The sequence below is a fragment of the Mytilus edulis genome, chromosome 5 (assembly GCF_963676685.1).
Source record: "Mytilus edulis chromosome 5, xbMytEdul2.2, whole genome shotgun sequence".
NCBI lineage: Eukaryota > Metazoa > Mollusca > Bivalvia > Mytilida > Mytilidae > Mytilus > Mytilus edulis.
This window is the reverse complement of record NC_092348.1, coordinates 72,903,422-72,929,250: the sequence shown is the minus strand read 5'-3', so window position 1 is coordinate 72,929,250 and position 25,829 is coordinate 72,903,422. Positions and strand designations below refer to the sequence as shown.

The 25,829-nt window shown below is 31.7% G+C and overlaps 1 protein-coding gene across 1 annotated transcript; it reads left to right on the top strand.

Annotated features, from left to right (window-relative positions):
* The first annotated feature begins 5,384 nt into the window (after positions 1-5,384).
* Positions 5,385-25,395, top strand: LOC139524422 (angiopoietin-related protein 7-like). Its single transcript, XM_071319196.1, has 5 exons — positions 5,385-5,930; positions 7,547-7,665; positions 14,342-14,438; positions 18,121-18,285; positions 23,975-25,395. Exons 1-5 carry the CDS (start codon positions 5,618-5,620, stop codon positions 24,241-24,243), a joined length of 963 nt encoding a protein of 320 aa, XP_071175297.1. The 5' UTR covers positions 5,385-5,617; the 3' UTR covers positions 24,244-25,395.
* The last annotated feature ends 434 nt before the right edge of the window (positions 25,396-25,829 follow it).

Genomic DNA, 25,829 nt, shown 5'->3' with positions numbered 1-25,829 from the left:
ATTTTGACTTTATTTCTGTTTTTCGGCCGAAATTTTTGATGCTTACCTCAGATTTTCTTCACCCTCCCGTTGTAGTACTATCCAATGGCTATTTATATGCGCACAGTTTATAATCCTTAGCCATAAAGAACTACCGAAACAAAAGGGTCGGACGCCCGTGTATTTCTTAGAATCAGGCTTTACATGTATTTCCGTGTTTTAAACGAAATTTTGGGCCTTTATGAAACCTTACCCCAGAAATTCTTTACTAGTCCGATATCTTACTATATCATAAAAAAGCTTTGAATAAGAGTCTTGAATTTCTAGCCATAAAGAACTACAAGGACAACTGGTTGGAAAGCTAGTCATGCAATGCGTATTTTATGCAATTTGGCAATATTTCCAAGTATCGGACGAAATTTTCGGCCTCTAAGAATGCTTACCCAAGAAAATCTTTATCGTCCCGTTGTAGTGCTATCCAGTACCTGCATATTAGAGCAGAGTTACTAATCCCGAGCCATAAAAATTATAAAGAACTACCAAAACAATGCTGAGGTCGGAAAGTGCGTACCCAAATGAGTATTTTATAGAATTTGTTTTTTTTTTACGTGTTTCGAACGAAATTTTGGGCCTTTAAGAGAGCTTACCCATGAAATTGTTTAACATGCATAAATACGAATCATATTTGGGACTGCACAAAGATATAACTCTTTGTGAATCGTCATGGTTTTCTAATTGAATGTAAATTCTAGTTATAAAACTGTGAAGATGAGTTTGAAATTTGTTTAACTAAAGTTAGAAATATGAATTGGATATAAAAAAAACTTTAGATTTATTTTTATCTTTTTTTTAAACAAAACAAGTCAAAAACCATGATTTTGAATAAAATAAAATTGTCACCCAAGTAGTTTTTCCGAACGCAATTGCAGGATGGTGAATTGCAGGATAGCTTTATCGCAGGAGAATTGCAGGATGAGAATTGGTGGATAGTTTGACATTAGTCAATAATTGCTAAAAGTAAACAAAAATGTAACAGGTAAAATGAGATTTCACGTCTATCTTCTAAAAATATTATTCCTTTATAAACTGTTCTTAAACTGTCCCTTATCATAGTCACTAAACCAATCATTTCACAAATATTGAAATAATATACATGATGATGAAGGGATTTTTGCATAGCAAACATTCATGTTTTATTAAATTTTACTTGTTTATTATTAGTTGTAATTGGCTCCAACCTAGCTTTTAATTACAACGAGATCGGTTGACGTGTCCTTTGTCCTTTGTTAAACTGCCTTTTTTTTCGCTTCAAAACTAATCCAATCAGGTTAGCCATTTCTGATGGATTTGCACAGTTTGTTCATTTGTACTGTTGTGATACCACTGACCCAGGTTAGAGAAGGGGCGAGCACTCAAAAACATGTTTTACCCCGCCACAGTCTTTTATGGGCCTGTCCAAAGTAAACTGCCTGCAATTCAGCGTTTATCGTTGGTTGCTGTCTGTCATGTAAGTTTTTGGTTCAGTAATTTTAGAATAAATCAAATGATAATAAAAGAAATATATCATTTCGGGGGTATGTTATACCTTACTGTATAGTATGTTTTATGTGTTATTGTTCTATGATACTTTTGTATTATTTTCTTGCATTTATGCTAATATGCTTTAAAATTTTTTTACTAATGACAATGACGATCCACCACAAAGTAATATAAATAGAACCATACAAATAGTAAGCAAAAACATATAAAATGATGTGGTATGATTGCCAATGAGACAATTCTCCACAAGAGACCAAATCGACACAGAAATTAACAACTATAGGTCACCGTACGGCCATTAACAATGAGCAAAGCCAATACCGCAAAATCAGCTATACAAAAAGGCCCCGCAATGACAAATGTAAAACAATTCAAACAAGAAAAATAATGGCATTATTTAGGTTAAAAAAATAAACAAAAAACGAATATGCAACACATAAACAAACGACAACCACTGAATTGCAGGCTCCTTATATCATGTTCTCAAATCTAGATATCATCTCCAATTTAAAAAAAAAAAAACAACGTGAAAAAATACACCTATTATGTGTTGCTCTCCTAGCTACAAAATGTGTCAAAAAATCAAAGATGCAGAACATATTCTATCATAATCATTTTGTTACTAATCCAATTACTGTTTCCTCCATGCCCGTCTTGATCATAAAAAAGATATTAAATAAATAACACTCCTAATACTCAGATTGGTTGTCATCGTGCAACACAGTTAATAACACCATAGGAAAAACATAGAACTCCTTTTGTCATAAGACACTGTCAAACATCCAAACATACTATCCACACTCATCTGTGTCCACACGTGTATGCTTTATCAATATATTTAATTTGTTTTGCGTTTGTGTTTTACATATATGACGTGGCTCTGTACTAAAACTTCCCGTCATTTTGTTATTTTTCTATGATAATGTTTGTAAAGTTATCTTTATTTTTGCTTATATGATTTGTCTATATCCCTTTTTGTGTTTCTTTCTTACAAATGAAGTGGCTCTGTACATGCCGTCATTTGGACATGGTAAATGTTTGTTGTCTGCTGTACATCTATTTTTGACATTTTTATCGAATTTGTCCGTTTGTTTCATTCACTCATCATTGTTAGTATAATAGAATTTGATGCGACGGTCATACATGTGAGAGATTTTACTAGTTGTGAAACCAAATTTAATCTACCGTACAAAGTCAGGTTTTCGATAGTTGTTGTTTTATCGATTGCTGTGCTTGAGTTTTTTTATTTCGCCATTTGATTAAGCACTGTTCATTTTGAATTTTCCTTGGAGTTTTTGTATGTTTCCTTTTACTTGAACCTATTACTAACATCCTTGCAATTTGATCGGCGGTTGATTAATAGCTTATTGGCAATCTTACAACATCTCCTCAGATACATTATCTTTATATCTATATTAATTGATTTATTTATAGAAAAATTACGTCACAAATGCAATTATATTGACACGACTTTTGTGTATTCATTTAGATAAAAAAAAAATCAAAGATTTTGGCTTCTGTTACATAATATTCAGATACTGTTTTTATAACGGAAATACTTGCGATTAATTTAAAAAAGAAAAAAGAAAACATAATTTGATAATTATATGTCCTTATTTAACCCGGAAGTTCCATGCTTTTTTTTCAAATATCAACAATGATAGCTAGTTTTAAAATAAAATCGTTCGAAACTTAATATGTTTAATGTAAATTTAAAATCTGGCGAGTTCTAAAAATACAAGAATAAAACTATTGAATACACAGTCGATTGATTAAAACGGGTCCTGTATGCATAATACATCTCTAACTTAAATATTCCAACGATTTCAAACAATATCAATGACTAATTGAAATTCTAAAGTCATATGCATGACATAACTTTAGTCTGCACTTTCGTAAACAAGGAAATATTTAATGTAAATTTTCAATATATTTCGAAACGATCCATAGCCCATCTTTCACAGAAATCAACATTTTCACCATTGGAAGTATCGCAAAATTGTGAACTTTTGAATATTTTAATTCACCTTGTAACAAATAAGTAAGGTAATTCTAAACTTCAAATACCAGTTCCAGAGATCTATAATTCATTGGTTTTTATTAATCCGATTTGTCCCGTTTCTTAGTCATCGACCATTCTTAAGTTATGTTTATTTATTTATTTATTTTTTTGGGGGGGGGGGGGACAAACAACGTTTTTCATACGACCTAAACTGGTTGTGAATTTAATTTGAATTTTTGTACATATTTGTATCCTGGACTATCCTGCATTTTGTGTTGCAGAATATTCAATACTCAATATTTTCAGTTTGTATTTATGAAGCGCTATGTTATCAAATTGTATTGTATTATTTATACAATATTGTCATATAAGATGTGGAATGAATATCAAGGAGACATCTCTCCACCAGAAACTAAATGATATAGAAGTTTACAACTATATGGTCACCATACAGCCTTAAACAATGAGCAAAACCTATGCTGCATATGCAGCAATTTATAACAGGCCCCGAAATGAAAATCCAAAATAAATAAAAACGAAAAATCTAGCATCCTAATTTATGTACAAAACATTGAACAAAACAAAAAACTATATACAGCAAATATATGATCACCATACAGCCTTAAACAATGAGCAGAACCTATACTGCATAAACAGCAATTGATAACAGGCTTCGAAATGAAAATTACAAGTAAATTCAAATGGGAAAACTAGCATCCTAATTTATGTACAAAACATTGAACAAAACAAAAAAAAACTATACACAGCAACATAAGACAATAGCTGTAATGGGTTATATAGCCCAGGAGGCAGCACTTCGGTGTTGACATAAATATCAAGTAGATGGTCATTTTGGTAAATTTCCCGTTTATAAAACTTTTAATTTTTCAAAAAACTAAGGATTTTCTAATCCCAGTATTAGATTACCTTAGCCGTATTTGGCACATTTTTTTGGAATTTTTTGTCCTCAACTCATCTCAACTTAGTACTTGTTTGGCTTTGTATTTTTTTTCTGAGCGTCACTTACGAGTCTTGAGTAGACGAAACGCGCGTCTGGCTAATTAAAGTATAATCCTGGTATATTTGCTAACTATGAATACCACTGGATCTATGCCACTGCTGGCGGACGTTTTGTCCCTGAGGGTATCACCAGTCCAGTAGTCAGTACTTCGGTGATGACATGAATATCAATTCTATGGTCATTTTTGCCTGTTTTCAAAACTTTGAATTTTTCGAAAAACTAAGGATTTTCTTATCCCAAGAGTATATTACATTTGACGTATTTGACACATTTTTTTGAAATTTGTTGTCCTCAATGCTCTCCAACTATTGTACTTGTTTGGCTTTCTAACTTTTTGGATCGGAGCGTCACTGATGAGTCTTATGTAGAAGAAACGCGCGTCTGGCGTATCAAATTATAATCTTTGTACCTTTGACCCAGAATTTCAAGTAAGTTGTGTCAAATAAGGCTAAGGTAATCTATTCCTGGGATAAGAAAAATCCTTATTTGACCCCGCTTTAATTTGTATGTGCCTCTCTCGTGTCAGGATCCTGTTTTTAAATGGTTGCTATTAATTGCTGTATGCCATACTTATTTTTCGTTTTTTGTTTTCCGGTTTGATTTTTTAAAAATATTTTATTTCGGGTCTGTTTTTAGCTAACTATGCGGTGTGGGTTTTTTCATTGTTGAAAGTCGTACGGTGTTAAAAAGGCCCAACTAATCAAACACATAAAAACCAAAAACTTCTTTGTTGTTGGAATATATACGTTCTATTGTTATTTTATACGTCTCTGGGGAGAAGTCTCATTTTCAAACATAACACTTTTTTTCTTAATTTACTCAACATTTCCGAAGTATTGATAAAAAAAAATAAAATCCGTATATGTAGCACCCTTTAAACTATCTGTCAAAAGGGTCTTGCACAACATTTGTAATAATTTGAAAAAAAATCGATAATTTCTACCGCCCGTCTGTAAGTATTGGATACTATATATAGGGATTAAAGCTTCTCGGTTACTACGACGTTTATATATTTATACTATTTATTCTATCTATTAGCTAGATTCATGAGCCGATATCTATTTCATCTGTTGTGAATGCTGATGGATAAGGGCCGCGTGTTTCTATACACAATTATCTCTTGCGTATTTGTCACAAACCAAATTTGCTATGGAACATCTGACAATACGAATCATATGAAATTCAAAATACAAGCGGAAAAGATAATTGTTTCAAGTCATTCAACAATAACAACCAAATCCGATTCTGTTATAGAATGTACCATTATGTGTAAGAACAACAGGAATTGCATGATCGCAAGCTATGATAGTATCACAAAACAATGTAAATTGGATTCCGACAGTAAACCAAAGACAGAAATATTACAAACTGGAAAAATCGCAATAATAAGTAAGTGTGACTTGATACATTTTAGATACCTGTAATTCGTTTATTGAGAAATTTTACTCATTCTAAATATAAAATGGGTTCGAAATTTTTTACAAGGATTTTAATATCAGTTTTTTTCAAGAATTGTTCGGGGAAATGTTGTCTATTATAATCAGTCTATACATTACAGTTTTATATAGTTTAAACCGTTGGTTTTCCTGTAAAAATGATTTGCAGTAGTCATTTGTGAAATTCTTTATAGCTTTCTGTTCAGTCGGACTTCAGGCTCCGTATTGAAGGCCTCATTTTAACCTATACTGGTTGACTTATGAAAATTGTGACATGAAGTAAGAGTAGTTTCATTGACACTCCTACCACATCTTCTTATATATAAACGGTTCTCAAGCTGAAATGTACCACATGGATGAACATCCAAGCTATCTAAACCATGCGTTGTTGGTTATAGTTTGTCTTTGTTGGTAAGGTTATTTAAAAAATTGATATGAGCATGTATGTTAAGTGAACTACTAATTGAAAATTATACGAACTATAAATACAAAAGAAAAGAAAATCTTGAGAAGTAATATTTCTTTTATATGACTTAGTTTTAGACGATGATAGTCCTTGCTAGTAATAACACTTTATACAGGTACACGAAACATGTTTGCCCTTTTCATAACATATTGAATATATTTCAAAATTTTTATATTTTGTCTCAAATTCATACTAATAGAATGTTAACCAAAGCTTTAGAAAAGCCCATTAATATTATTGCGTAAACTGATCAATAGTTACGGTTATTTGTAACAACCAGTAAGGTTTAATTAGAATGGAGGAGTAAATATAAAGCATCAGTGTGGTGTTATTTGAATTGTAATGAGTCGTATGTTTGTAACCACAGTGATTGGAATTTTTATATAATAGTTCTTGAAAAACTGGTTATTATCGTGATATATGGACTGCCACACATGACAGTGGCATTGACTACGATAGTGATAATGACTGAGTCGAAGGCGAGGTCATTATCGCTGTCGCAGTCAATACCACTGTCCTGTGTGGGAAGAACTATTATGTTTATTTCATTGAGAAACCATGTTTTTGAAAATTCTCATAAATTTAAACTCGAGTAGTTAAGTTGTTCTATTTCTATGGCAAAGAGTGAAGACTAGTCGTAGTAATACTGCCATTCATTTTAGTGCAATTTTTCAGTATATAAATACTTAATCAAGTTCTCTATAATTTTATAATTAACGAAAACATATAGTATATACAATTCAACAATTTAAATATAATTTTGAAAACAGGAAAATATTTTATTAAAGAGACATCTCTCTAAACAGAGAAACCATGCCCCAATGGTCATTATCAAACGGGAACCATGCCCCACCTGTCATTATCATGTAAAAGTTAATTAACGACTGGTTGTCTGGTCCGTTTTGTTCTGTTAATGACCGATTGAATTTATTACTGATAAATAATGAATGTCATGTGGCCCCTTTTTATCTAATAAGAGAAGCTTATTTTTAACCGATATGAAATAATGTGAGTTATTGCATATCAGGTGAAAAAAAATGTGCCAGACTAGGGATATATACACTATATTGTCTCTATATGCAGGAATATTTTTCAAATTATAGGCCATGGACCAACTGACTGCTCCGAAAATCCACAGGGAAGCATCAACGGGGTCTACAGGATGTTTGTCAACAACAGCTATATAGATGTTTATTGTGATATGGTAGCCGACGGATGGACGGTATTTTTTAAAGTTTATTTTTAAGTACCAGAGTTTTAAATACTCTGAAATTCTTTAAATCATAATTGGTGAAGGTACAAATCTAAATATACTTTCAATTACATAATGTATTGCTTTCTGGATAGATGTTTCCTTTGCATGGGACGAGTTATAATTAAAACCAAAATATATGTGAAAAAGAACTGTAATTATAAAAAATTAAACCAAATTTAATCAAGAGGCCGGAACCCCTCCCCAAACTACCTCCGCTTCAAATTGTTTTATTGTCAGGCCATTTTCAAAATATTCGTCAGTCTTCACTGGTATTTTAGCAGTTTCATATACATGTATGTTCGTTGAGGTCGTACAAACACGTCATTTAAAATCGTTTTCATAACAATGTAGACGAGGCCATTTCTTGACAAGCACATATAAGCAATGCACTTGGTCATATTATGTGAACGTTATGTAACGCTGAATCAACACATCGTACTTGTTGTAGACATTTAAAAATGTGGATCGCCTAATGTTCTAAAGGCATTAATCAAATAATACGAATAACTAGCAGAGGATTAAACCTTGTGTGTTGATAATAATATTGAATACTTTTCTTCTCATGCACATGCATGAATTCTACTCTTTTCTTCTTTTTTAAATTCTCAAAGGAAATCCCCCGAGAGGCTGAGTGAGAGTAAAATCATTGATATCTAAGGCCGATGACAAACAAGTTAAAGGTAAATGATTCAGTGTTATTACCACCATAAGTATTGCGGTTCTCCACACTGCTACGGGATAATATCTATCTGAACATATTATTCATTTTTATTAGATGCATCAACATCAATCTCTTACAACTGTTATTTTGAAAGTATTTATGCACGTCTTTAACAGCAAATTATACACTTAGTTTTTGGTAAAATAATTCTATGTTATTCTGTGCCATGATCCTTTTAGAATTATATATTCAAACTTATTTATTCAAATTCTACTAGGTTTCATCAACCTTCGGATTTACTAATAAACTCTTTGAGCGAAACCAGTTTGGCAGAAATTTACCACTTTTTGGTTTTATTAGCTGTTAAAATTAAGTATTAGGTTGTGAGATTCTCAATTGTGAAATCGGTGGTAATTAGCGAGTATTTATTATCGAAATGCGCATCTTATCAGGGTTGAATTCGATGTCGTAGCAGTTACATACGGTTATGAGTTTTTAAACGCCTGAACGTGCGCGTGTAGCTAACCTACATGTAGCTGCTATCTAGATCTATGTAGCTGGATCAATATTCGCAATCGTTTCTCCATAAGCGGTAATGGTAACATTTTATTATGTAGCTCAGTCCATATCTTAAACTTGGATATTTATGATGGCTCGTTTTGAAGCTGAGACATTTTCACATACGTGGCTAAATTTTTGGGGGTACGAAGTGAGATTTATTTTTTCGTATATTAGCATATCCCTAAAATCCTTTCGTGATGCGGCTCCTCGTGGTAAAATTTTTTTTTTTAACACAATAAGATCTTTGAAAATTTAATACTTTGAAAAAATAGCTCCATAGTTTTAACACATTTATTCTATGTCCTTCTACTTTCCAAATCAACACACATAATTAAGCAGGGTCACTTGTTAAAAAATTGAAATATAATACTACACAGAGTTTTTTTGTTTACACACAACCTTTGAGGCCAATTAGGGATATTCTCCCACCTGCAACGATATCGAACGAAACTTAGGTATCGTCTATTGTAAGTAAAACAATGGCTTCGATTCTACTTTTAGAAGTATTTTATTACACGTGGGAATCACTAAATAAAGGCAACAGCAGTATACCGGTGTTCAAAATTCAAACATCGATTGAGCGAAAACTAACACGGGTTACAAACTAAAACAAATAAACAAAAAGAACACTGAAGTAAAGAAAAACATGTAAAAGGATCACGACCATACATATAGAAACGAACTATTGGATAACTACTGTCATATTCCTGACATCTTATATACACAATGGTCGGTTGAACCTAGTATAATGGCTAGGTAAACCTCCCGCTTTATGACAATGTTAAAAATATTGCTAAAATGACTACACTACGTTACAGAAATACAGCACAAACACACACACAAGAACAATCATCATAGATAAATGCAAAATCAAAACATATATTAGTCAACACAACATGTTCACTCTGTATTTCGGTACTGGTATTGCTTTGCGAATATTGTGTTATTGGAAAAACTGTATCTTTTTAGTGGAAATCTTTTGGATTTGAAGATTATATCCCCGATTGCATATATCTCATTTCATCTCTAGGTTTGTCTAATTTTATCCAATCATATTGCTTGATTATTGCAATAAAATATTATTGAAAAAAAAATGGGGATTATCCAGTTTTAGTACAATAACTGAAAATTAATTTTGAAACAATTTTTATTTAACGTCAATAAATTGTGTAAATCTATTCATCTTTTTTCAAAATAATAAATGCCTGTACCGAGGCAATCAATGGCAGTTGTTATCCATTCGTTTGATGTTTTTGAGCTGTAGATTTTGTCATTTGATTATGGAATTTTCGTTTTGAATTATTCTCGGAGTTCAGTATTTTTGTGATTTTACTTTTTTCTATGACCCCTTCCGATTCAAAACATTGTTAGATTTTACCTTTCCGAGTTATTGGTATTTATTGATAAAATAAGGGTAGATTTTTTTCTAGTTTTGAACTAAAGTTCAAACATACTTAAATGGGTTTGCATGAAACTTTGATTGCTGGTTTATATCTTGAGGTATTCCTTTGACAACCGCAATACTTCTGTTGGTGATGATACTGAATCATTTACATTTAACCTTTTTCGTCATCGGATATCGATTACAATGATGTAATGCTCACTCAGTCTGTCAGGAGCCATCCAGTTGGTATTCAATTAGAATGAAAAAATAAAATGCATGCAGATGCATGAGAAGAAACAAATAATGTTTAAGTATTCAACATTAAAATCAATACACAAGGTTTAGTCCTCTGCTTATATTTGTATTATTTAATTATGATTCAGTTTTTTGTAGACCGTACAGTTTAAATGTCTATATGTATTAATATAACGTCACAGAGGAACGTTCACCTAATCTGTCCCAGTCAGTTGATAATATGAGCGCGTTTAGAAATTGTCTCGTCAGTACTGTTAGAAAAACGATTCTATTAAAACAAGCTCTCTTTTTTTTTTCTTTTTTTTTTGTTATTAATTTGATATGTCATTGATGAGGTATGAATTTGTATTCGTTGAAAAATCGACGGGCATATAATGAGCTCATAGCGTAGAGCTCTTATTTCTCAATTTAATCAATCAATTTGCAGTTATCATTTCATATAATTTGTTTGATGTGATTGAGCTTTTGATTTTGCCATTTGATTACTGACTTTCTGTTATAAATTTTATTCGGACTTCGGTATTTTTTGTAATTTTCTATTGGAATAGCTTTGTAAAAGTCAATCGCAGTTTATGGATTTTTTAATCGTTTGGCACATTTTCTTAAACTTAGTAAAATAATTGTCTACAAATTTAAAATGTTATTTTTAAAAGTAACATTTACAAAGTGTTAATAATATATGGACTAAAATATTACGAACATGTACCACGAGGTGAAAAATGATTGCTTACTATTGAAATTAATTCCATTTCAGTGTTTTTAATAAGAAATAAGTGAAAAGTTAAATAAAGGCAAAGATATTGCTAAAATGACTACACTACGTTACAGAAATACAGCACAAACACACACACAATAACAATCATCATAGATAAATGCAAAAGCAAAACATAAATTAGTCAACACAACATGTTAACTCTGTATTTCGGTACTGGTATGGCTTTGCGAATATTGTGTTATTGGAAAAACTGTATCTTTTTTAGTGGAAATCTTTTGGAATTGAAGATTATATCCCCGATTGCATATATCTCATTTCATCTCTAGGTTTGTCTAATTTTATCCAATCATATTGCTTGATTATTGCAATAAAATATTATTGAAAAAATGGGGATTATCCAGTTTTAGTACAATAACTGAAAATTAATTTTGAATCAATTTTTATTAAACATCAATAAATTGCGTAAATCTATTCATCTTTTTCAAAATAAGAAAATGCCTGTACCGAGGCAAGAAAAAGCAGTTGTTATCCATTCGTTTGATGTTTTTGAGCTGTAGATTTTGTCATTTGATTATGGAATTCTCGTTTTGAATTATTCTCGGAGTTCAGTATTTTTGTGATTTTACTTTTTTCTACGACCCCTTCCCATTCGAAACATTGTTCGATTTTACGTTTCCGAGTTATTGGTATTTATTGATAAAATAAGGGTAGATTTTTTTCTAGTTTTGAACTAAAGTTCAAACATATACCTAAAGGGATAGTAGCTACGATTTTGACAAAAAAATGAACAAGTTTTAAAGCGGCTAAAATCAAAGATATGTACTAATTATAAGCAATACGATCGCTAGAATGTTTTCATAAACTACAGAAGTGTTAATAATTTATAATTCATATCGTGTTGTGTGCCTATTCATCTCATTAATTATGCATCGGGTTTACTTCCCGAATTTTGCCGACACAGCGAGTGAGCTAACCAAGATATATATAGATACGAACACGTGCTTTTTGTTTTCTTACATATTTGATAATTACTCTATATTAAACGTACATATTTGACGCCATTTATCAAATTATGTAAATAAAAAATATAACAAATACCGGCATATTTTTCCAACCCAAGATTCTTCAACAATGGCGATATTATACACCTGTTATTACATTTGTATGACTTAACCATGCCGATAATGTATACACGTGTTTGTGTGTTAAATTGGGGCCTCCATGAAGGATACACTTGAAAAATAATACTAAAGTTTAGGAAGTTGATTTATAATTTCTTCTAAGGTGGGAGATTACTGCCCGTAAATTTATAAACATATTTTTGACAATTATGAACACGTTGAAGTTTTTGTTCATGTGATTTGGAAAATTGAAGAAATGTAAACATTACGCAAACCGTCGGCTACTTCTGTTTGACTTTGCCTGCGTTGCAGTTGTTTTCGAGTTATTTTAATGACCGAACTCGTCCACGTTTTTTATTTTTAATTTACAATAACTTGTCTGCACTTCTTTTTTATTTCTTTTCTCGCTGAAACTGTAAATTCACGTACTATTTCCGCGATAACATTCCCCTGTTCGACCATTTTCCCTTCGAGGCACAATCTGCGATTGCGCATTAGGAACTGAAGAGTAAAGGTCATATGAATAAGGGTAGGGCTTAACATCGAATAATTATCTATAGACAATAAATAAATGTAGGTGCTAAACGTTAAAAAGCTTCTAAACGTTTAATGGAACGTAACCAGTAATTGTTTTAATCATAATTATTTTACTTTTTGTACAAAATCCGGCATATAGATTAAAAAAGTAATTTTAATGAAAATCGCAGCTACTATCCGTTTAAATGGGTTTGCATGAAACTTTGATGACTGGTTTATATCTTGAGGTATTCCTTTGACAACCGCAATACTATTGCTGATGATGATACTGAATCATTTACATTTAACCTTTTTGTCATCGGATATCGATTACAATGATTTAATGCTCACTCAGTCTGTCAGGGGCCATTTAGTTGGGATTCAAATAGAATAAAAGAATAAAATGCATGAGAAGAAACAAATAATGTTTAAGTTTTCAACATTAAAATCAATGCACAAGGTTTAGTCCTCTGCTTATATTTGTATTATCTAATTATAATTCAGTTTTTTGTAGTTTTTTGATAATATGAGCGCGTTTAGAAATTGTCTCGTCAGTACTGTTAGAAAAACAATTCTATTAAAACAAGCTCTCTTTTTTTTTCTTTTCTTGTTTCTTATTAATTTGATATGCCATTGATGAGGTATGAATTTGAATTCGTTGAAAAATCGACGGGCGTATAATGCGCTCATAGCGTAGAACTCTAACTTCTCAATTTAATCAATCACTTTGCAGTTATCATTTCATATAATTCGTTTGATGTGTTTGAGCTTTTGATTTTGCCATTTGATTACTGACTTTCTGTTATAAATTTTCCTCGGTCTTCGGTATTTTTTGTAATTTTCTATTGGAATAGCTTTGTAAAAGTCAATCGGAGTTTATGGGTTTTTAATCGTTTGGCACATTTTCTTAAACTTAGTAAAATAATTGTCTACAAATTTAAAATGTTATTTTTAAAAGTAACATTTGCAAAGTGTTAATAATATATGGACTAAAACATTACGAACATGTACCACGAGGTCAAAAATGATTGCTTACTATTGAAATTAATTCCATTTTCAGTGTTTCTAATAAGAAATAATTGAAAAGTTAAATAAAAGCAAAAGTGGTATATTTCGAAATTCATAAATCGATTTAGAAAAGAAACCAAATCCTGGTAAAATACTAAAAACTGAGGGTAACACATCAAATATAAGAGAAGAACTACTACAAAAACCAAACACAACATTAAAAAGTAACAAAAACAGAATAATATAACATGGGCAATTTTCCTGACTTGACACAGGACATTTTAAGGAAAAGTAGTGGGTTAAACGTGGTTTTGTGGCATGCCAAACTTCCTGCTTTAAATGTTGTCACAACAATTTCAGTGTACAACGTTTCCTTTACATAAACGGGAATCATATGAAACGATTCTTTATCTATGTTTTAGGTGATCCAACGACGACTAGATGGGTCAATAGATTTCTATAGAGACTGGGCAGACTATAAGAAAGGATTTGGGAGAGTTTCGGGAGAATACTGGTTAGGTAAATTTAAATTTTAAACTAACATATTCATATTTTTGCATTTTCGGTTTTAAACCAGATGAATGAATGACAGGTTAAATTTTGAATGATAACAATGTTAAGTTTCTATGATAATTATTTTTATCGCTATTCTACGAAACTTAACTTTGATCTTGCTGACTGATAACTTCCTTTCCAAGTGAAGTCGAGTGAAATGAAAATTATCGCTAAAAACTAAAGGGGACACGTGGCGATGCTTATGAAGTTGACATGAAATCCGTCATAGGTAAAATAGCTTTAAACAGATTATCTTTGGTCATCTCCACTCGATCGCTATTCTCACTTTTAAAAAACACGTACCGTACCGTACCGGCGCAAGCGAGAACATCAATCTCATTCAGATGATCAAGGATAATCTATAAGTACATAAAACTATTATATTGGTTGTAACTTGATTGGAATCACCACACAGAAAACAGAATCATGTACGATCTTTGGTGAACTGCCTTTGCTCATAAAGATATAAATCAATCACACAAAATTTAGTCCTGGTATATCTATGATGAGTTTATTCACAACGTATTGGTGTAATTTTTTGACTGAATATACACTAAATTCTGACAAGGTGAACTGAATTACGAAAACATATATCCTGTCTCATACAAACATAGGTACATCTTGCAAAAAAAAACTTAAATTAAGAAACAACTTACGTCACGGTGTAAGATGCATGTCCACTACACAAAAGATGTTTAAATTCATCAATAATGAATGTATCCCTACGCATTCGAAGATTAGTCATACATGTAACAACAATTTCTAAAACCATTGGACAATAAAAAAATCATAAATTTTAATGGCAATCAAAAGAAAATAAGTATTTCCTTCAAAATCAGAGACTTGTACATGTAAAACACAAGTTCGACCAAAGTTTTCAAATACATAGGGGATAGATATGTGCATAAAAGCTAATTACTTTTTTTCTCTCATTGATTATGATCAATTCGAGAGTGTTATAAAACAAAATGATTCCTTGAAAAAAGATGCAATTACAGATGACTTTCAATGGGAAATCTTCTTTGCAGATCCATTTTTTGAAACATATTGTTGCATTTTACAGAGATGACAATATATAACACACGTAAAAACAAGTTCAGGGACATATCATTTTTTAGCTCACCTTGCCCAAAGGGCCAAGTGAGCTTTTCCCATCACTTTGCGTCCGGCGTCCGGCGTCCGACGTCTGGTGTCCAGTGTCGTCCTGCGTCCGTCGTCGTCCTGCGTCGTTAACAAAAATCTCCTCCTCTGAAACTACAGGGCCAAATTAAACCAAACTTTACCACAATCATCATTAGGGTATCTAGTTTAAAAAAATTTGTCAGGAGACCCGACCAACTAACCAAGATGGCCGTCACGTCTAAAAATAGAACATAGGGATAAAATGCAGTTTTTGGCTTATAACTCAAAAACCAAAGAATTTAGATCAAATCTGACAAGGTTAAAATGTTTATCAGGTCAAAATCTATCTGCCCTCAAATTTTCAGACGAATCTGACAACCTGTTGTTGGGTTGAATTGGTAATTTTTAGGAAATTTTGCTGTTTTTTTGTTATTATCTTGAACATTATTATAGATAGAGATAAACTGTAAACAGCAATAATGTTCAGCAAAGTAAGATTTACAAATAAGTCAACATGACCGAAATAATCAGTTGACCCCTTTAGGAGTTATTGCCCTTTATAGTCAATTTTTAACCATTTTTCGGAAATCTTAGTAATCTTTTACAAAAATCTCCTCCTCTGAAACTACTGGGCCAAATTAATCCAAACTTGGCCACAATCATCTTTGGGGTATCTAGTTTAAGAAATGTGTTCGGTGACTCGGCTTTCCAACCAAGATTGCCGCCATGGCTAAAAAATGAACATAGGGGTAAAATGCAGTTTTTTGGATAATAACTCAAAAACCAAAGCATTTAGAGCAAATCTGATATGGTGTAAAATTGTTAATCAGGTCAAGATCTATTTGCCCTGAAATTTACAGACCAATCGGACAACCCTTTGTTGGGTTGCTGCCCTTGAATTGGTAATTTTAAGGAGATTTTGCTGTTTTTGGTTTTTATCTTGAATATTATTATAGATAAACTGTAAACAGAAATAATGTACAGCAAAGTAAGACCTAAAAAGAAGTCAACATGACCAAAATGGTCAATTGACCCCTAATGAGTTATTGCCCTTTATATAGTAATATTTTACTAAAATTTTCCACTGTAACTACTGGGTCAAGTTCATTATAGATAAAGATAATTGTAAGCAGCAAGAATGTTCAGTAAAGTAAGATCTACAAACACATCACCATCACCAAACCACAATTTTGTCTTGAATCCATCTGTGTCTTTTGTTTAATATTCACATAGACCAAGGTGAGCGACACAGGTTCTTTAGAGCCTCTAGTTTAACTTATGTTAATGAACTAATTAAATCATTTAGTTTTAAGGTTTTTTATTCGAAAAACAAGGATCCAGAAATGGGAACTATTTGGCTTTTTGTTGACACGACAATGGTTTATTTTCACACAAAAAAAAACAAAATCTTGATTTTAAGTACTTTTTTTATATAAACTTTTGAATTAAAATATTTATTATGAATGAATGGGCCACAATTATTCAAACATGTTTTATTCATTTTTAATTTTATTTTTTATTGTCAGTTGCATACATCATATTAGAAATAAAATTTTCCCTGAAAAACGAAAATAAAACAACAAATTATTTAGCTTTTCACCCTCCTCCCCTTATTTGTTTGTCTGAAATCAGATACTCCTCCCTGCACACAATAGTATATCATATTGGTATACTATCACTAAGAAAAAAATCCAAATATCATGTAAACCTCATCTTACTTCTAAGGAAAACAAAAATTCAATCACTTTATTAAGATATAACATCGATCCATGACTCCATACCGTATACTAAGTTGTTTTATATTGGTATTACGATATGGTATGTCGCTAAAAGGAGGAAATTGATATGTCGTTGTAACGTAAAATATATATATAAGTGTCTAAGAATGTAACTTATATATATAAGTGTATAAGAATGTAACTTTAACACACTAATGAGTGTTATAAAATTAGTTGTTATATTTTATATATTATTCACGCAATTTTTCGCTAAACAAATTAGCTTCATCGGGCGTGTGCATCTATCTAGGTGATATCGGATGCATGACAAAAAATATCTTTGTAGCTTGAGCTACACAAAATTTGTGTAAAAGTTTAACATATTGATTGACGGTCTGTATAAAACAGATTTTTTGCCGTTTATTGTACATAACAATTTTTAAATTTGTCATGCATCCGATTTCACCTAGATAGATGCACATGCCCGATAAAGCTAATTTGTTTAGCGAAATATTGCGTGAATAATATATAAAATATAACAACTAATTTTATAACACTCATTAGTGTGTTAAAGTTACATTCTTAGAAACTTATATAATTTAATTTAGTAACTGCATCAGTTTATTTACAAACTGATCCACACCTAGATAGATTGAATGTTGATTGATGCTATTTTTAGACACTATATATTTATTTATTTTACCAATGTAGCCTCAATCGGCCCTGTCTATACGTTATTGTCAGAATAAAAATATTCAAAAGCAAAAAATAAATCCTGAAACGACAGTCTCGTTTTATTTCTAAAGGTAACGACAACATCTTTAACATCTTAAATAGAAAGTCGTATAGTTTGAGATTCGACGTACAAGATTGGTCAGGAGAATGGCGCTATGCTCAGTACGAGATGTTCAAACTGGCAGATGAGTCTAACGGATATGAAATAACATTAACTGGGTACACTGGGAATGCTGGTAAGCATACATTTAAACGCATACGATACAGTTTGGATCCAACGATTATGTTTTGACCACAAAATGTATTCATCAAATTAAGAATGGAAATGAGAAATGTGTCAAAGAGGCAACAACCCGACCAAAATAAAGAAAACAGCCAAAATCCACCAATGAGTTTTCAGAACAGGGAGAAAAATGCTACACACTGAGGCGTGCTTCAGCTAGGCCCTAAACAAAACTCTGTAATGTTTCAGTGATAACGGACGTCATATTAAACTCAAAAATTTATAAATGGCTAAAAATTCAATAGTTTTCAAGACTAACAAAGGCCAGAGGCTCATGACTTTGGACAGTATGTCTTCATCATATGAATATTATTAGTTACATAGTGTACTAGTGACCTAATACGGTATATATGGGGTCAGTAAATTCCATTTGTGCCAATCATAGAGATTAATTTTGGTCAATTTGTTTTTATTTCTAACTAAAACTTCCTTTGTTCTGACATTTGTATACCTTAACTAGAAATGCATTTTTGTTTTAAAAGAAAAACACAAGCATTTTTTGGGGGAAAAACTTTTATTATTTTACATTAAATATGTGAATCAAGTTTTTGAAAATGTTTCACATTATGAAATGTTCATAATTTCAGGAATAATATACCGGCATTTTTGTTTTGCTGTTTATTTGTTTAAATTAACAATATCGGTGATTTTGTCCTAAGAAAAAGTACACATAATCATTCTTCATATTGCATGAAGTGTTCCGAATACTAATTGCTAGTTCCGAATACTGAGTAAAGTTTTATGACCGTGGGCCCTGGTATAAAAAATAATATTACTTTGTCTGTAACTGTGTGGGTTGTTTTCATAATTCATGTGTCCTCATTAATTTAATAAATCGCGAGATTGCTTATAGTCATTCAGACAAAACTAATATGTGTACTTTTAATTAAACTGTTGATTGAATATCACGCTAAATCTATTCCATGGCCAATAGGGCAACTGAAACAGTTTCTTTGAACGACTATCGGTGGTAACCAACATTTAAACAGGCCCATATTGTATTCTTTCACACTCTTTTTGCTGTGTCCAATGAAAGTTACATATTAAAGTATTGAACATGAGTTAAACAATTCGTAGATGAACATTTTTTTTTATATTATGTCTATGTAATGGAGAAGGACTAATCAGCTGCAAACATTTACTAATGTTGATGTTATATAGGTATACGTAGGACATTGTGGTCTATCATATAATAGAAAAACAAAGGGTATGGGGTATCCATCCATAACATAGCTTAGGGATAATTTTTTGAATAAAATTATTTATTATTTGTGTCTGCTGTATTTGTTCATTCAAGTAATAACAGCATCTTACATTTTTTTAGCTCACCTGGCCCGAAGGGCCAAGTGAGCTTTTCTCATCAATTGGCGTCCGGCGTCCGGCGTCCGGCGTTAACTTTTACAAAAATCTTCTCCTCTAAAACTGCTAGGCCAAATTTAACCAAACTTGGCCACAATCATCATTGGGGTATCTAGTTTCAAAAATGTGTCCGGTGACCCGGTAAACCAACCAAGATGGTTGCCATGGCTAAAAATAGAACATAGGGGTAAAATGCGGTTTTTGGCTTATAACTCAAAAACCAAAGCATTTAGAGCAAATCTGATGGAATTAAATTGTTCATCAGGTCAAGATCTGTCTGCCCTAAAATTTTCAGATGAATCAGACAACCCGTTGCTGCCCCTGAATTGGTAATTTTATGGAAATTTTACTGTTTTGGTTTATTATCTTGAATATTATTATAGATAGAGATAAACTGTAAACAGCAATATTGTTCAGCAAAGTAATATTTACAAATAAGTCAACATGACCGAAATGGTCAGTTGACCCCTTTAGGAGTTATTGCCCTTTATAGTCAATTTTTAACCATTTTTCGTAAATCTTAGTAATCTTTTACAAAAATCTTCTCCTCTGAAACTACTGGGCCAAATTTAACCAAACTTGGCCACAATCACCATTGGGGTATCTAGTTTAAAAATTGTTTCCGGTGACCCGGTCAACCAACCAAGATGGCCGCCATGGCTAAAAATAGAATATAGGGGTAAAATGCAGTTTTTGGCGTATAACTCAAAAACCAAAGCATTTAGAGCAAATTTGACGGAGTAAAATTGTTAATGAGGTCAAGATATATCTGCCCTTAATTTTTCAGATGAATCGGACAACCCGTTGTTTAGTTGCTGTCCCTAAATTGGTAATTTTAAGGAAATTTTACTGTTTTTGGTTTTTATCTTGAATACTATTATAGATAGAGATAACCTGTAAACAGCAAAATGTTCAGAAAAGTAAGATGTACAAACACATCATCACAAAAACACAATTTTGTCATGAATCTATCTGCTTCTTTTGTTTAATAATCACATATATAATATACCAAGGTGAACGACACAGGCTCTTTAGAGCCTCTAGTTACCGATAGTGCCTGATAAATTAATAACATAAAAGGTACCAATTTTCCTGCACCAGATGCGCATTTCGACAATACATATCTCTTCAGTGATGCTCGTGGCCAAAATATTTGAAATCCAAAGCTTATATAAAAGATAATGCGTACGACCTACATGACCTAGTCGAGTGCATTCATGGTATATCTGCTCAACTATGGCTCTTTCGGTTTTAATAACTCTATGGAAGTGCATAGTCGTGTTAAGAAAAAAAAAAAAAAACGAAATCATATCTGTAGCTGCTAGAAAATTTAAATGTACTTAACAATGAATACTAAGACATCATTCGTAAATATAGCTCAACATGCAGACTTCTAATACGTTGAGGTATTTCACATCCAATTTTTTATGGTAATATTCTTTATAAAGCACAAAGGTGTCAGTATTCACCTCAGAAACTTACAAAACCTTTGAATAGACTTATTAAGAAGGGATATAATTACGATACTGTTGTCAAGTCATTAAAGATTGCATATTTTGGCGTTAATATTGAGTCACTGATAAGGTCTTTGCATCGGAACTAAACACATTTATTCTAAAAACAGTTGTTGGCATGACACGGGTTATGTTCTTCTCATATATGTTATGATGGTATGATACTAAACCCCTAACGGGAAGGATTGTGCCTGATGTTCATATGATGAAATCATAATCTTTCAGTCAGTTTAGTTGAAGTCTGGAGCTGGCATGTCAGTTAACTGCTAGTAGTCTGTTGTTATTTATGTATTATTGTCATTTTGTTTATTTTCTTTGGTTACATCTTCTGACATCAGACTCGGATTTCACTTGAACTGAATTTTAATGTGCGTATTGTTATGCGTTTACTTTACTACATTGGTTAGAGGTATAGGGGGAGGGTTGAGATCTCACAAACATGTTTAACCCCGCCGCATTTTTGCGCCTGTCCCAAGTCAGGAGCCTCTGGCCTTTGTTAGTCTTGTATTATTTTAATTTTAGTTTCTTGTGTACAATTTGGAAATTAGTATGGCGTTCATTATCACTGGACTAGTATATATTTGTTTAGGGGCCAGCTGAAGGACGCCTCCGGGTGCGGGAATTTCTCGCTACATTGAAGACCTGTTGGTGACCCTCTGCTGTTGTTTTTTTATTTGGGCGGGTTGTTGTCTCTTTGACACATTCCCCATTTCCATTCTCAATTTTATTATGTATGTTTCAGAATGATTGACCTATTGTACTTATAAATTCTATACATTACTATGTATCGGACTCGGTATGATAGATTCATGTCTCTTTTTTTTTTTTTGGAATGACATGTTTTTGTAAAAGAAATTAAGAAATCATATGAACATAATTGTAAAGTGTTTGATGCCACTACTGAAGTTTTTATTTCCCGAGGGTATCAACAGCGCAGTATTTACCACGTCTGTCTTGAAATGAGATATCATTGATATGGTCATAATTATATATTAACTGTGAACACAATTTTGAATTTTTGAAAGACTAAGGCTTTTCTTCCCTTATTTGGCAAAACTTTTCGGACTTTGTGGTCCTCTATGCTCTTTGACTTCATACTTCATTTGGCCTTTTTAATTTCTGCCATTCAAGCGTCACTGATGAGTGTTTTATAAACGAGATTCCCGTCTGACACAAATACAAAATTTCAATCCAGGGGCCTGGTTTTCGAAAGTTTCTTATGACTAAGACATGTCTTATGATGATCTTAGGACATGTCATAGTCGTAAGATATGTTTTCGAAAGTTTACTAAGTTACGATTTGTCATAACTTTTGTCGTAAACTTAAGACCCCTCGCGACATGACTTATGATGGTCTTATGATTGTCAACTAAAATTTTAATTACTTTTCATGACTTTTTTGGCATAATTTCATATTAATTGTAATAAAAATATTTGTTGTGTTTCTCGGTTAGCTAAATAGTAAAGATTTTATTACTACGTGAATTAAAATTTGAATCTTCTGCTACATACAATTTATTTTGTAACTTATGGTTTTGTACAATAGATATACATATAATTTCGTTCCTAGTATATTTAATAGTACTATATTCACGTATGTGCACGGGCATTTTGTTAAGCGGGTACTCAATGTACCGAATCTAAAAAGTATTCACAGTTAAATAACAATGCATGTATGATGATACACGAAAGCGAAGTTCAAGAATAAACATATATTACTAAATTTAAACAAATTATCAACTCATATTTCAATTCCTTTTTGTATAAAATTTCAGGTTTATTATAATGAAAAAAAAAAAAATTTCGTAAATATTAAGAATAGTAATAACTAATATGTTCATACTTTTCATTTTCATTTTTATATTTTATACTTTTTAAACATTATTTAAAATAATAGAAAATAATGTTCACTTATGACAGTCATAAGAGCATCATAGCTTTGACTCTCTTAAGACAGCTTTGATTTACATCCTATGACATATCATATGATAGTCCTAAGATGATCATAAAATATGTCCTAAGATATATCTTATGACATATCTTATGACACTTTCGAAACCCCTGGTATCTATGATGATGTTATTTGATAAACATCAATAATATATTTATACTAGCTATTTTTGTTTTAAAGGAAATATGTTCAAATGATTCTCGTTAAATCAATGTGTGACCCATGATCATAGTATCTTTTTGAAACAAGAAGACATGAGTTTAAAATACTTCTTTTTTTTATTTTGTTTAAAGAATATGGCAGTTGGTAGCAAAACTTTGTTTCTATGTATGTCAGCGGTTCTTTTTTGTTGCACTTCAGGTTTCCTGTATTTGGTTGTTTTCTTCTCATAGTTGATGTGTTTCTCTCAGTTTGAGTTTGTAACCCGTATAACAATCTATTTATGACCTTCGAACACCGATATTTCCCTGTTGCCTTTATTATTCGCAGTAGCTGCAGACTTGTTGGTAAGATGGCGGGAATTATTATCAAAAGTTGAAACAAAATACCCTTGAACCACTTTGGCTAGCCTAACTCGAACTGAGTTACTTTAATTAATTCTCATTTTTTTGTTGAGTTCATATCGCTGAATCTTAAAGCTGTTTTGATCTGGATTTTTTTCAGTGGTTTCATTTCTAATAAAAATGTTGTCTGACCTTTTTTTTACATATAATTTCAATTTCTCAACTTTTAGTGTCTATTAGGTTTTTTTCTTCCAAAAGATCTGAGGTTATGAGTTCCGACATTAATAATTTGTTTTCTTTTCATTTGAATTTAAGGGGATGCAATGTTGGGCAGTCAAAAGTATTTAACCGATACACGATTTTCAACCAAAGATCGTGACAATGACTACATGCCAACAGCAAAGTGTACTGACCATACGAATGGTGGATGGTGGTATCAGGGTTTGCCAGAGCGGTGGTGCACCAAGGTCAACCCAAATGGAAGGTACTCTGTTGATGATAGTACAACTAGTATGTTCTGGTATCCGTGGAAATCTTCATTCAAAGGCATGAAATCTATCACAATGAAGATTAAACATTTTTGATTGCAAAATATTGAAATTTGTCAGAAGAAAAGCTAGTACGTCGTCAAAAAGACTTCTTTAATTTATATTTATAAACTTTTCAACTTGCGACTTTCTACACTTTTGATATTTGTTTTTCCTAGTATTTTATCTAAATATTATATATTTGCAATAATGTGTGAAACTGCTGATTTGTATAATGAAAAACAGGTAATTCATTGCATTAGCCAAAACCAAATATTCATGTTTCAGAATTAATTTTTCAACTTAGTCATTTAAGGGGAGACACCTATGTTAGTAGTAAAATTTAAGTTCTTGATTGATTGATAGCGTCATTTTCGTTTTAGACTGCGGGTAGAAAGCATTAAGTTACACCATTTTTCGTTTTATTTTCTTGAATCATATTATATTACCTATATTCTCATTATCAATTTCAAAAATCGATCTCATAGTTTTCTTTTTATGCACAAAACTGTATTTTTCATAAATATTTTATTCAAATTTTGGACATTTTGCACGACCTGTAGCTTGAAAAATTGCACGGTGAGCAACAGTTTTTATTTTAATTAACAAAACAAAAAAGCATTGCAAACATATCTTTTTAGCAAATTAAAAAAAAAGTATCTACGGAAATATATACCGATGATCCACCTTTAAATAGATCATCTAAACATCGTAGTAATGTCTTTGAATATGAGTTTTGATAAATTAAGATATGTGCTTAAGAAAACGTTTGGTCTTAATTCAAATGGTGTTAGAGAGAGTAAAATATCTTGCACATAAAACACACTAGAAGATTTCTAAAAAGAGCAAGCTAATGCCGCTACAAGGCAGCACTCGCATAAGTGAAAAGTAGAAAAAGAATTAATATAAATTGTAATAACTTGTATCTTATGCATTATAAATGAATTTGTTTAAACTACATCCTATCAATATTAGGTACTTAAAAGGGGCACTAGCTACGAGATAAATATAAGTTCTAAAAGATAATTGTTTTTGTTGAATCATTAATTAAAGTAAAATAGAGAAATAATAATTCGCTTTAGTAGCCAGTATGTTTCAATCTTGTCAAAATAAGCGAAGAAACATTGATAATGTATTATTCACTTGCAAATATATAATTCCACCTGATTAAAGCCGTAATCATGTGAATTTGATTTATCTATTTACATATATATCTTCATTTATGTTTATATCACTTGTATGGTCATCGGAGGTATTTGGAAGCCAACTCGATAGTTATGTTTACGGCGTTCAGACTAAAATACACACGAACCGAATCTACATAGTCTCGACCCAATGTTCTGTAAATTGTTTATTTTAGACTTTTTACAATTTGGATAAATGTTTTACATTGTTATAAATCAAATATTAGAATTTAAGTCAAATCGGTGAGCATGAATTTGACACCTAGTATCCCTTTAAAAATTGCATTAAACAGGGTCATACTTTAATTTTTTTATTTGTATATGAAAATAATAAAATGAAGTATGATTGCCTATCAGACAACTGTCAACCAGAGGTCCTTGTTACACTAAACGTCGTGCCTGTTTGATAATATGCGCCGTTTCAAATTGATATTTACAGTTCATTATGCTGTGCTTTTA

Bases quoted from the DNA above. Each gene is read 5' to 3' on its own strand.
- LOC139524422 (XM_071319196.1), top strand. From the start codon at position 5,618: ATGCTGATGGATAAGGGCCGCGTGTTTCTATACACAATTATCTCTTGC. The intron at 5,931-7,546 runs GTAAGTGTGACT...TTCAAATTATAG, and splicing joins TGGAAAAATCGCAATAATAA to GCCATGGACCAACTGACTGC. The intron at 14,439-18,120 runs GTAAATTTAAAT...TTATTTCTAAAG, and splicing joins TTCGGGAGAATACTGGTTAG to GTAACGACAACATCTTTAAC.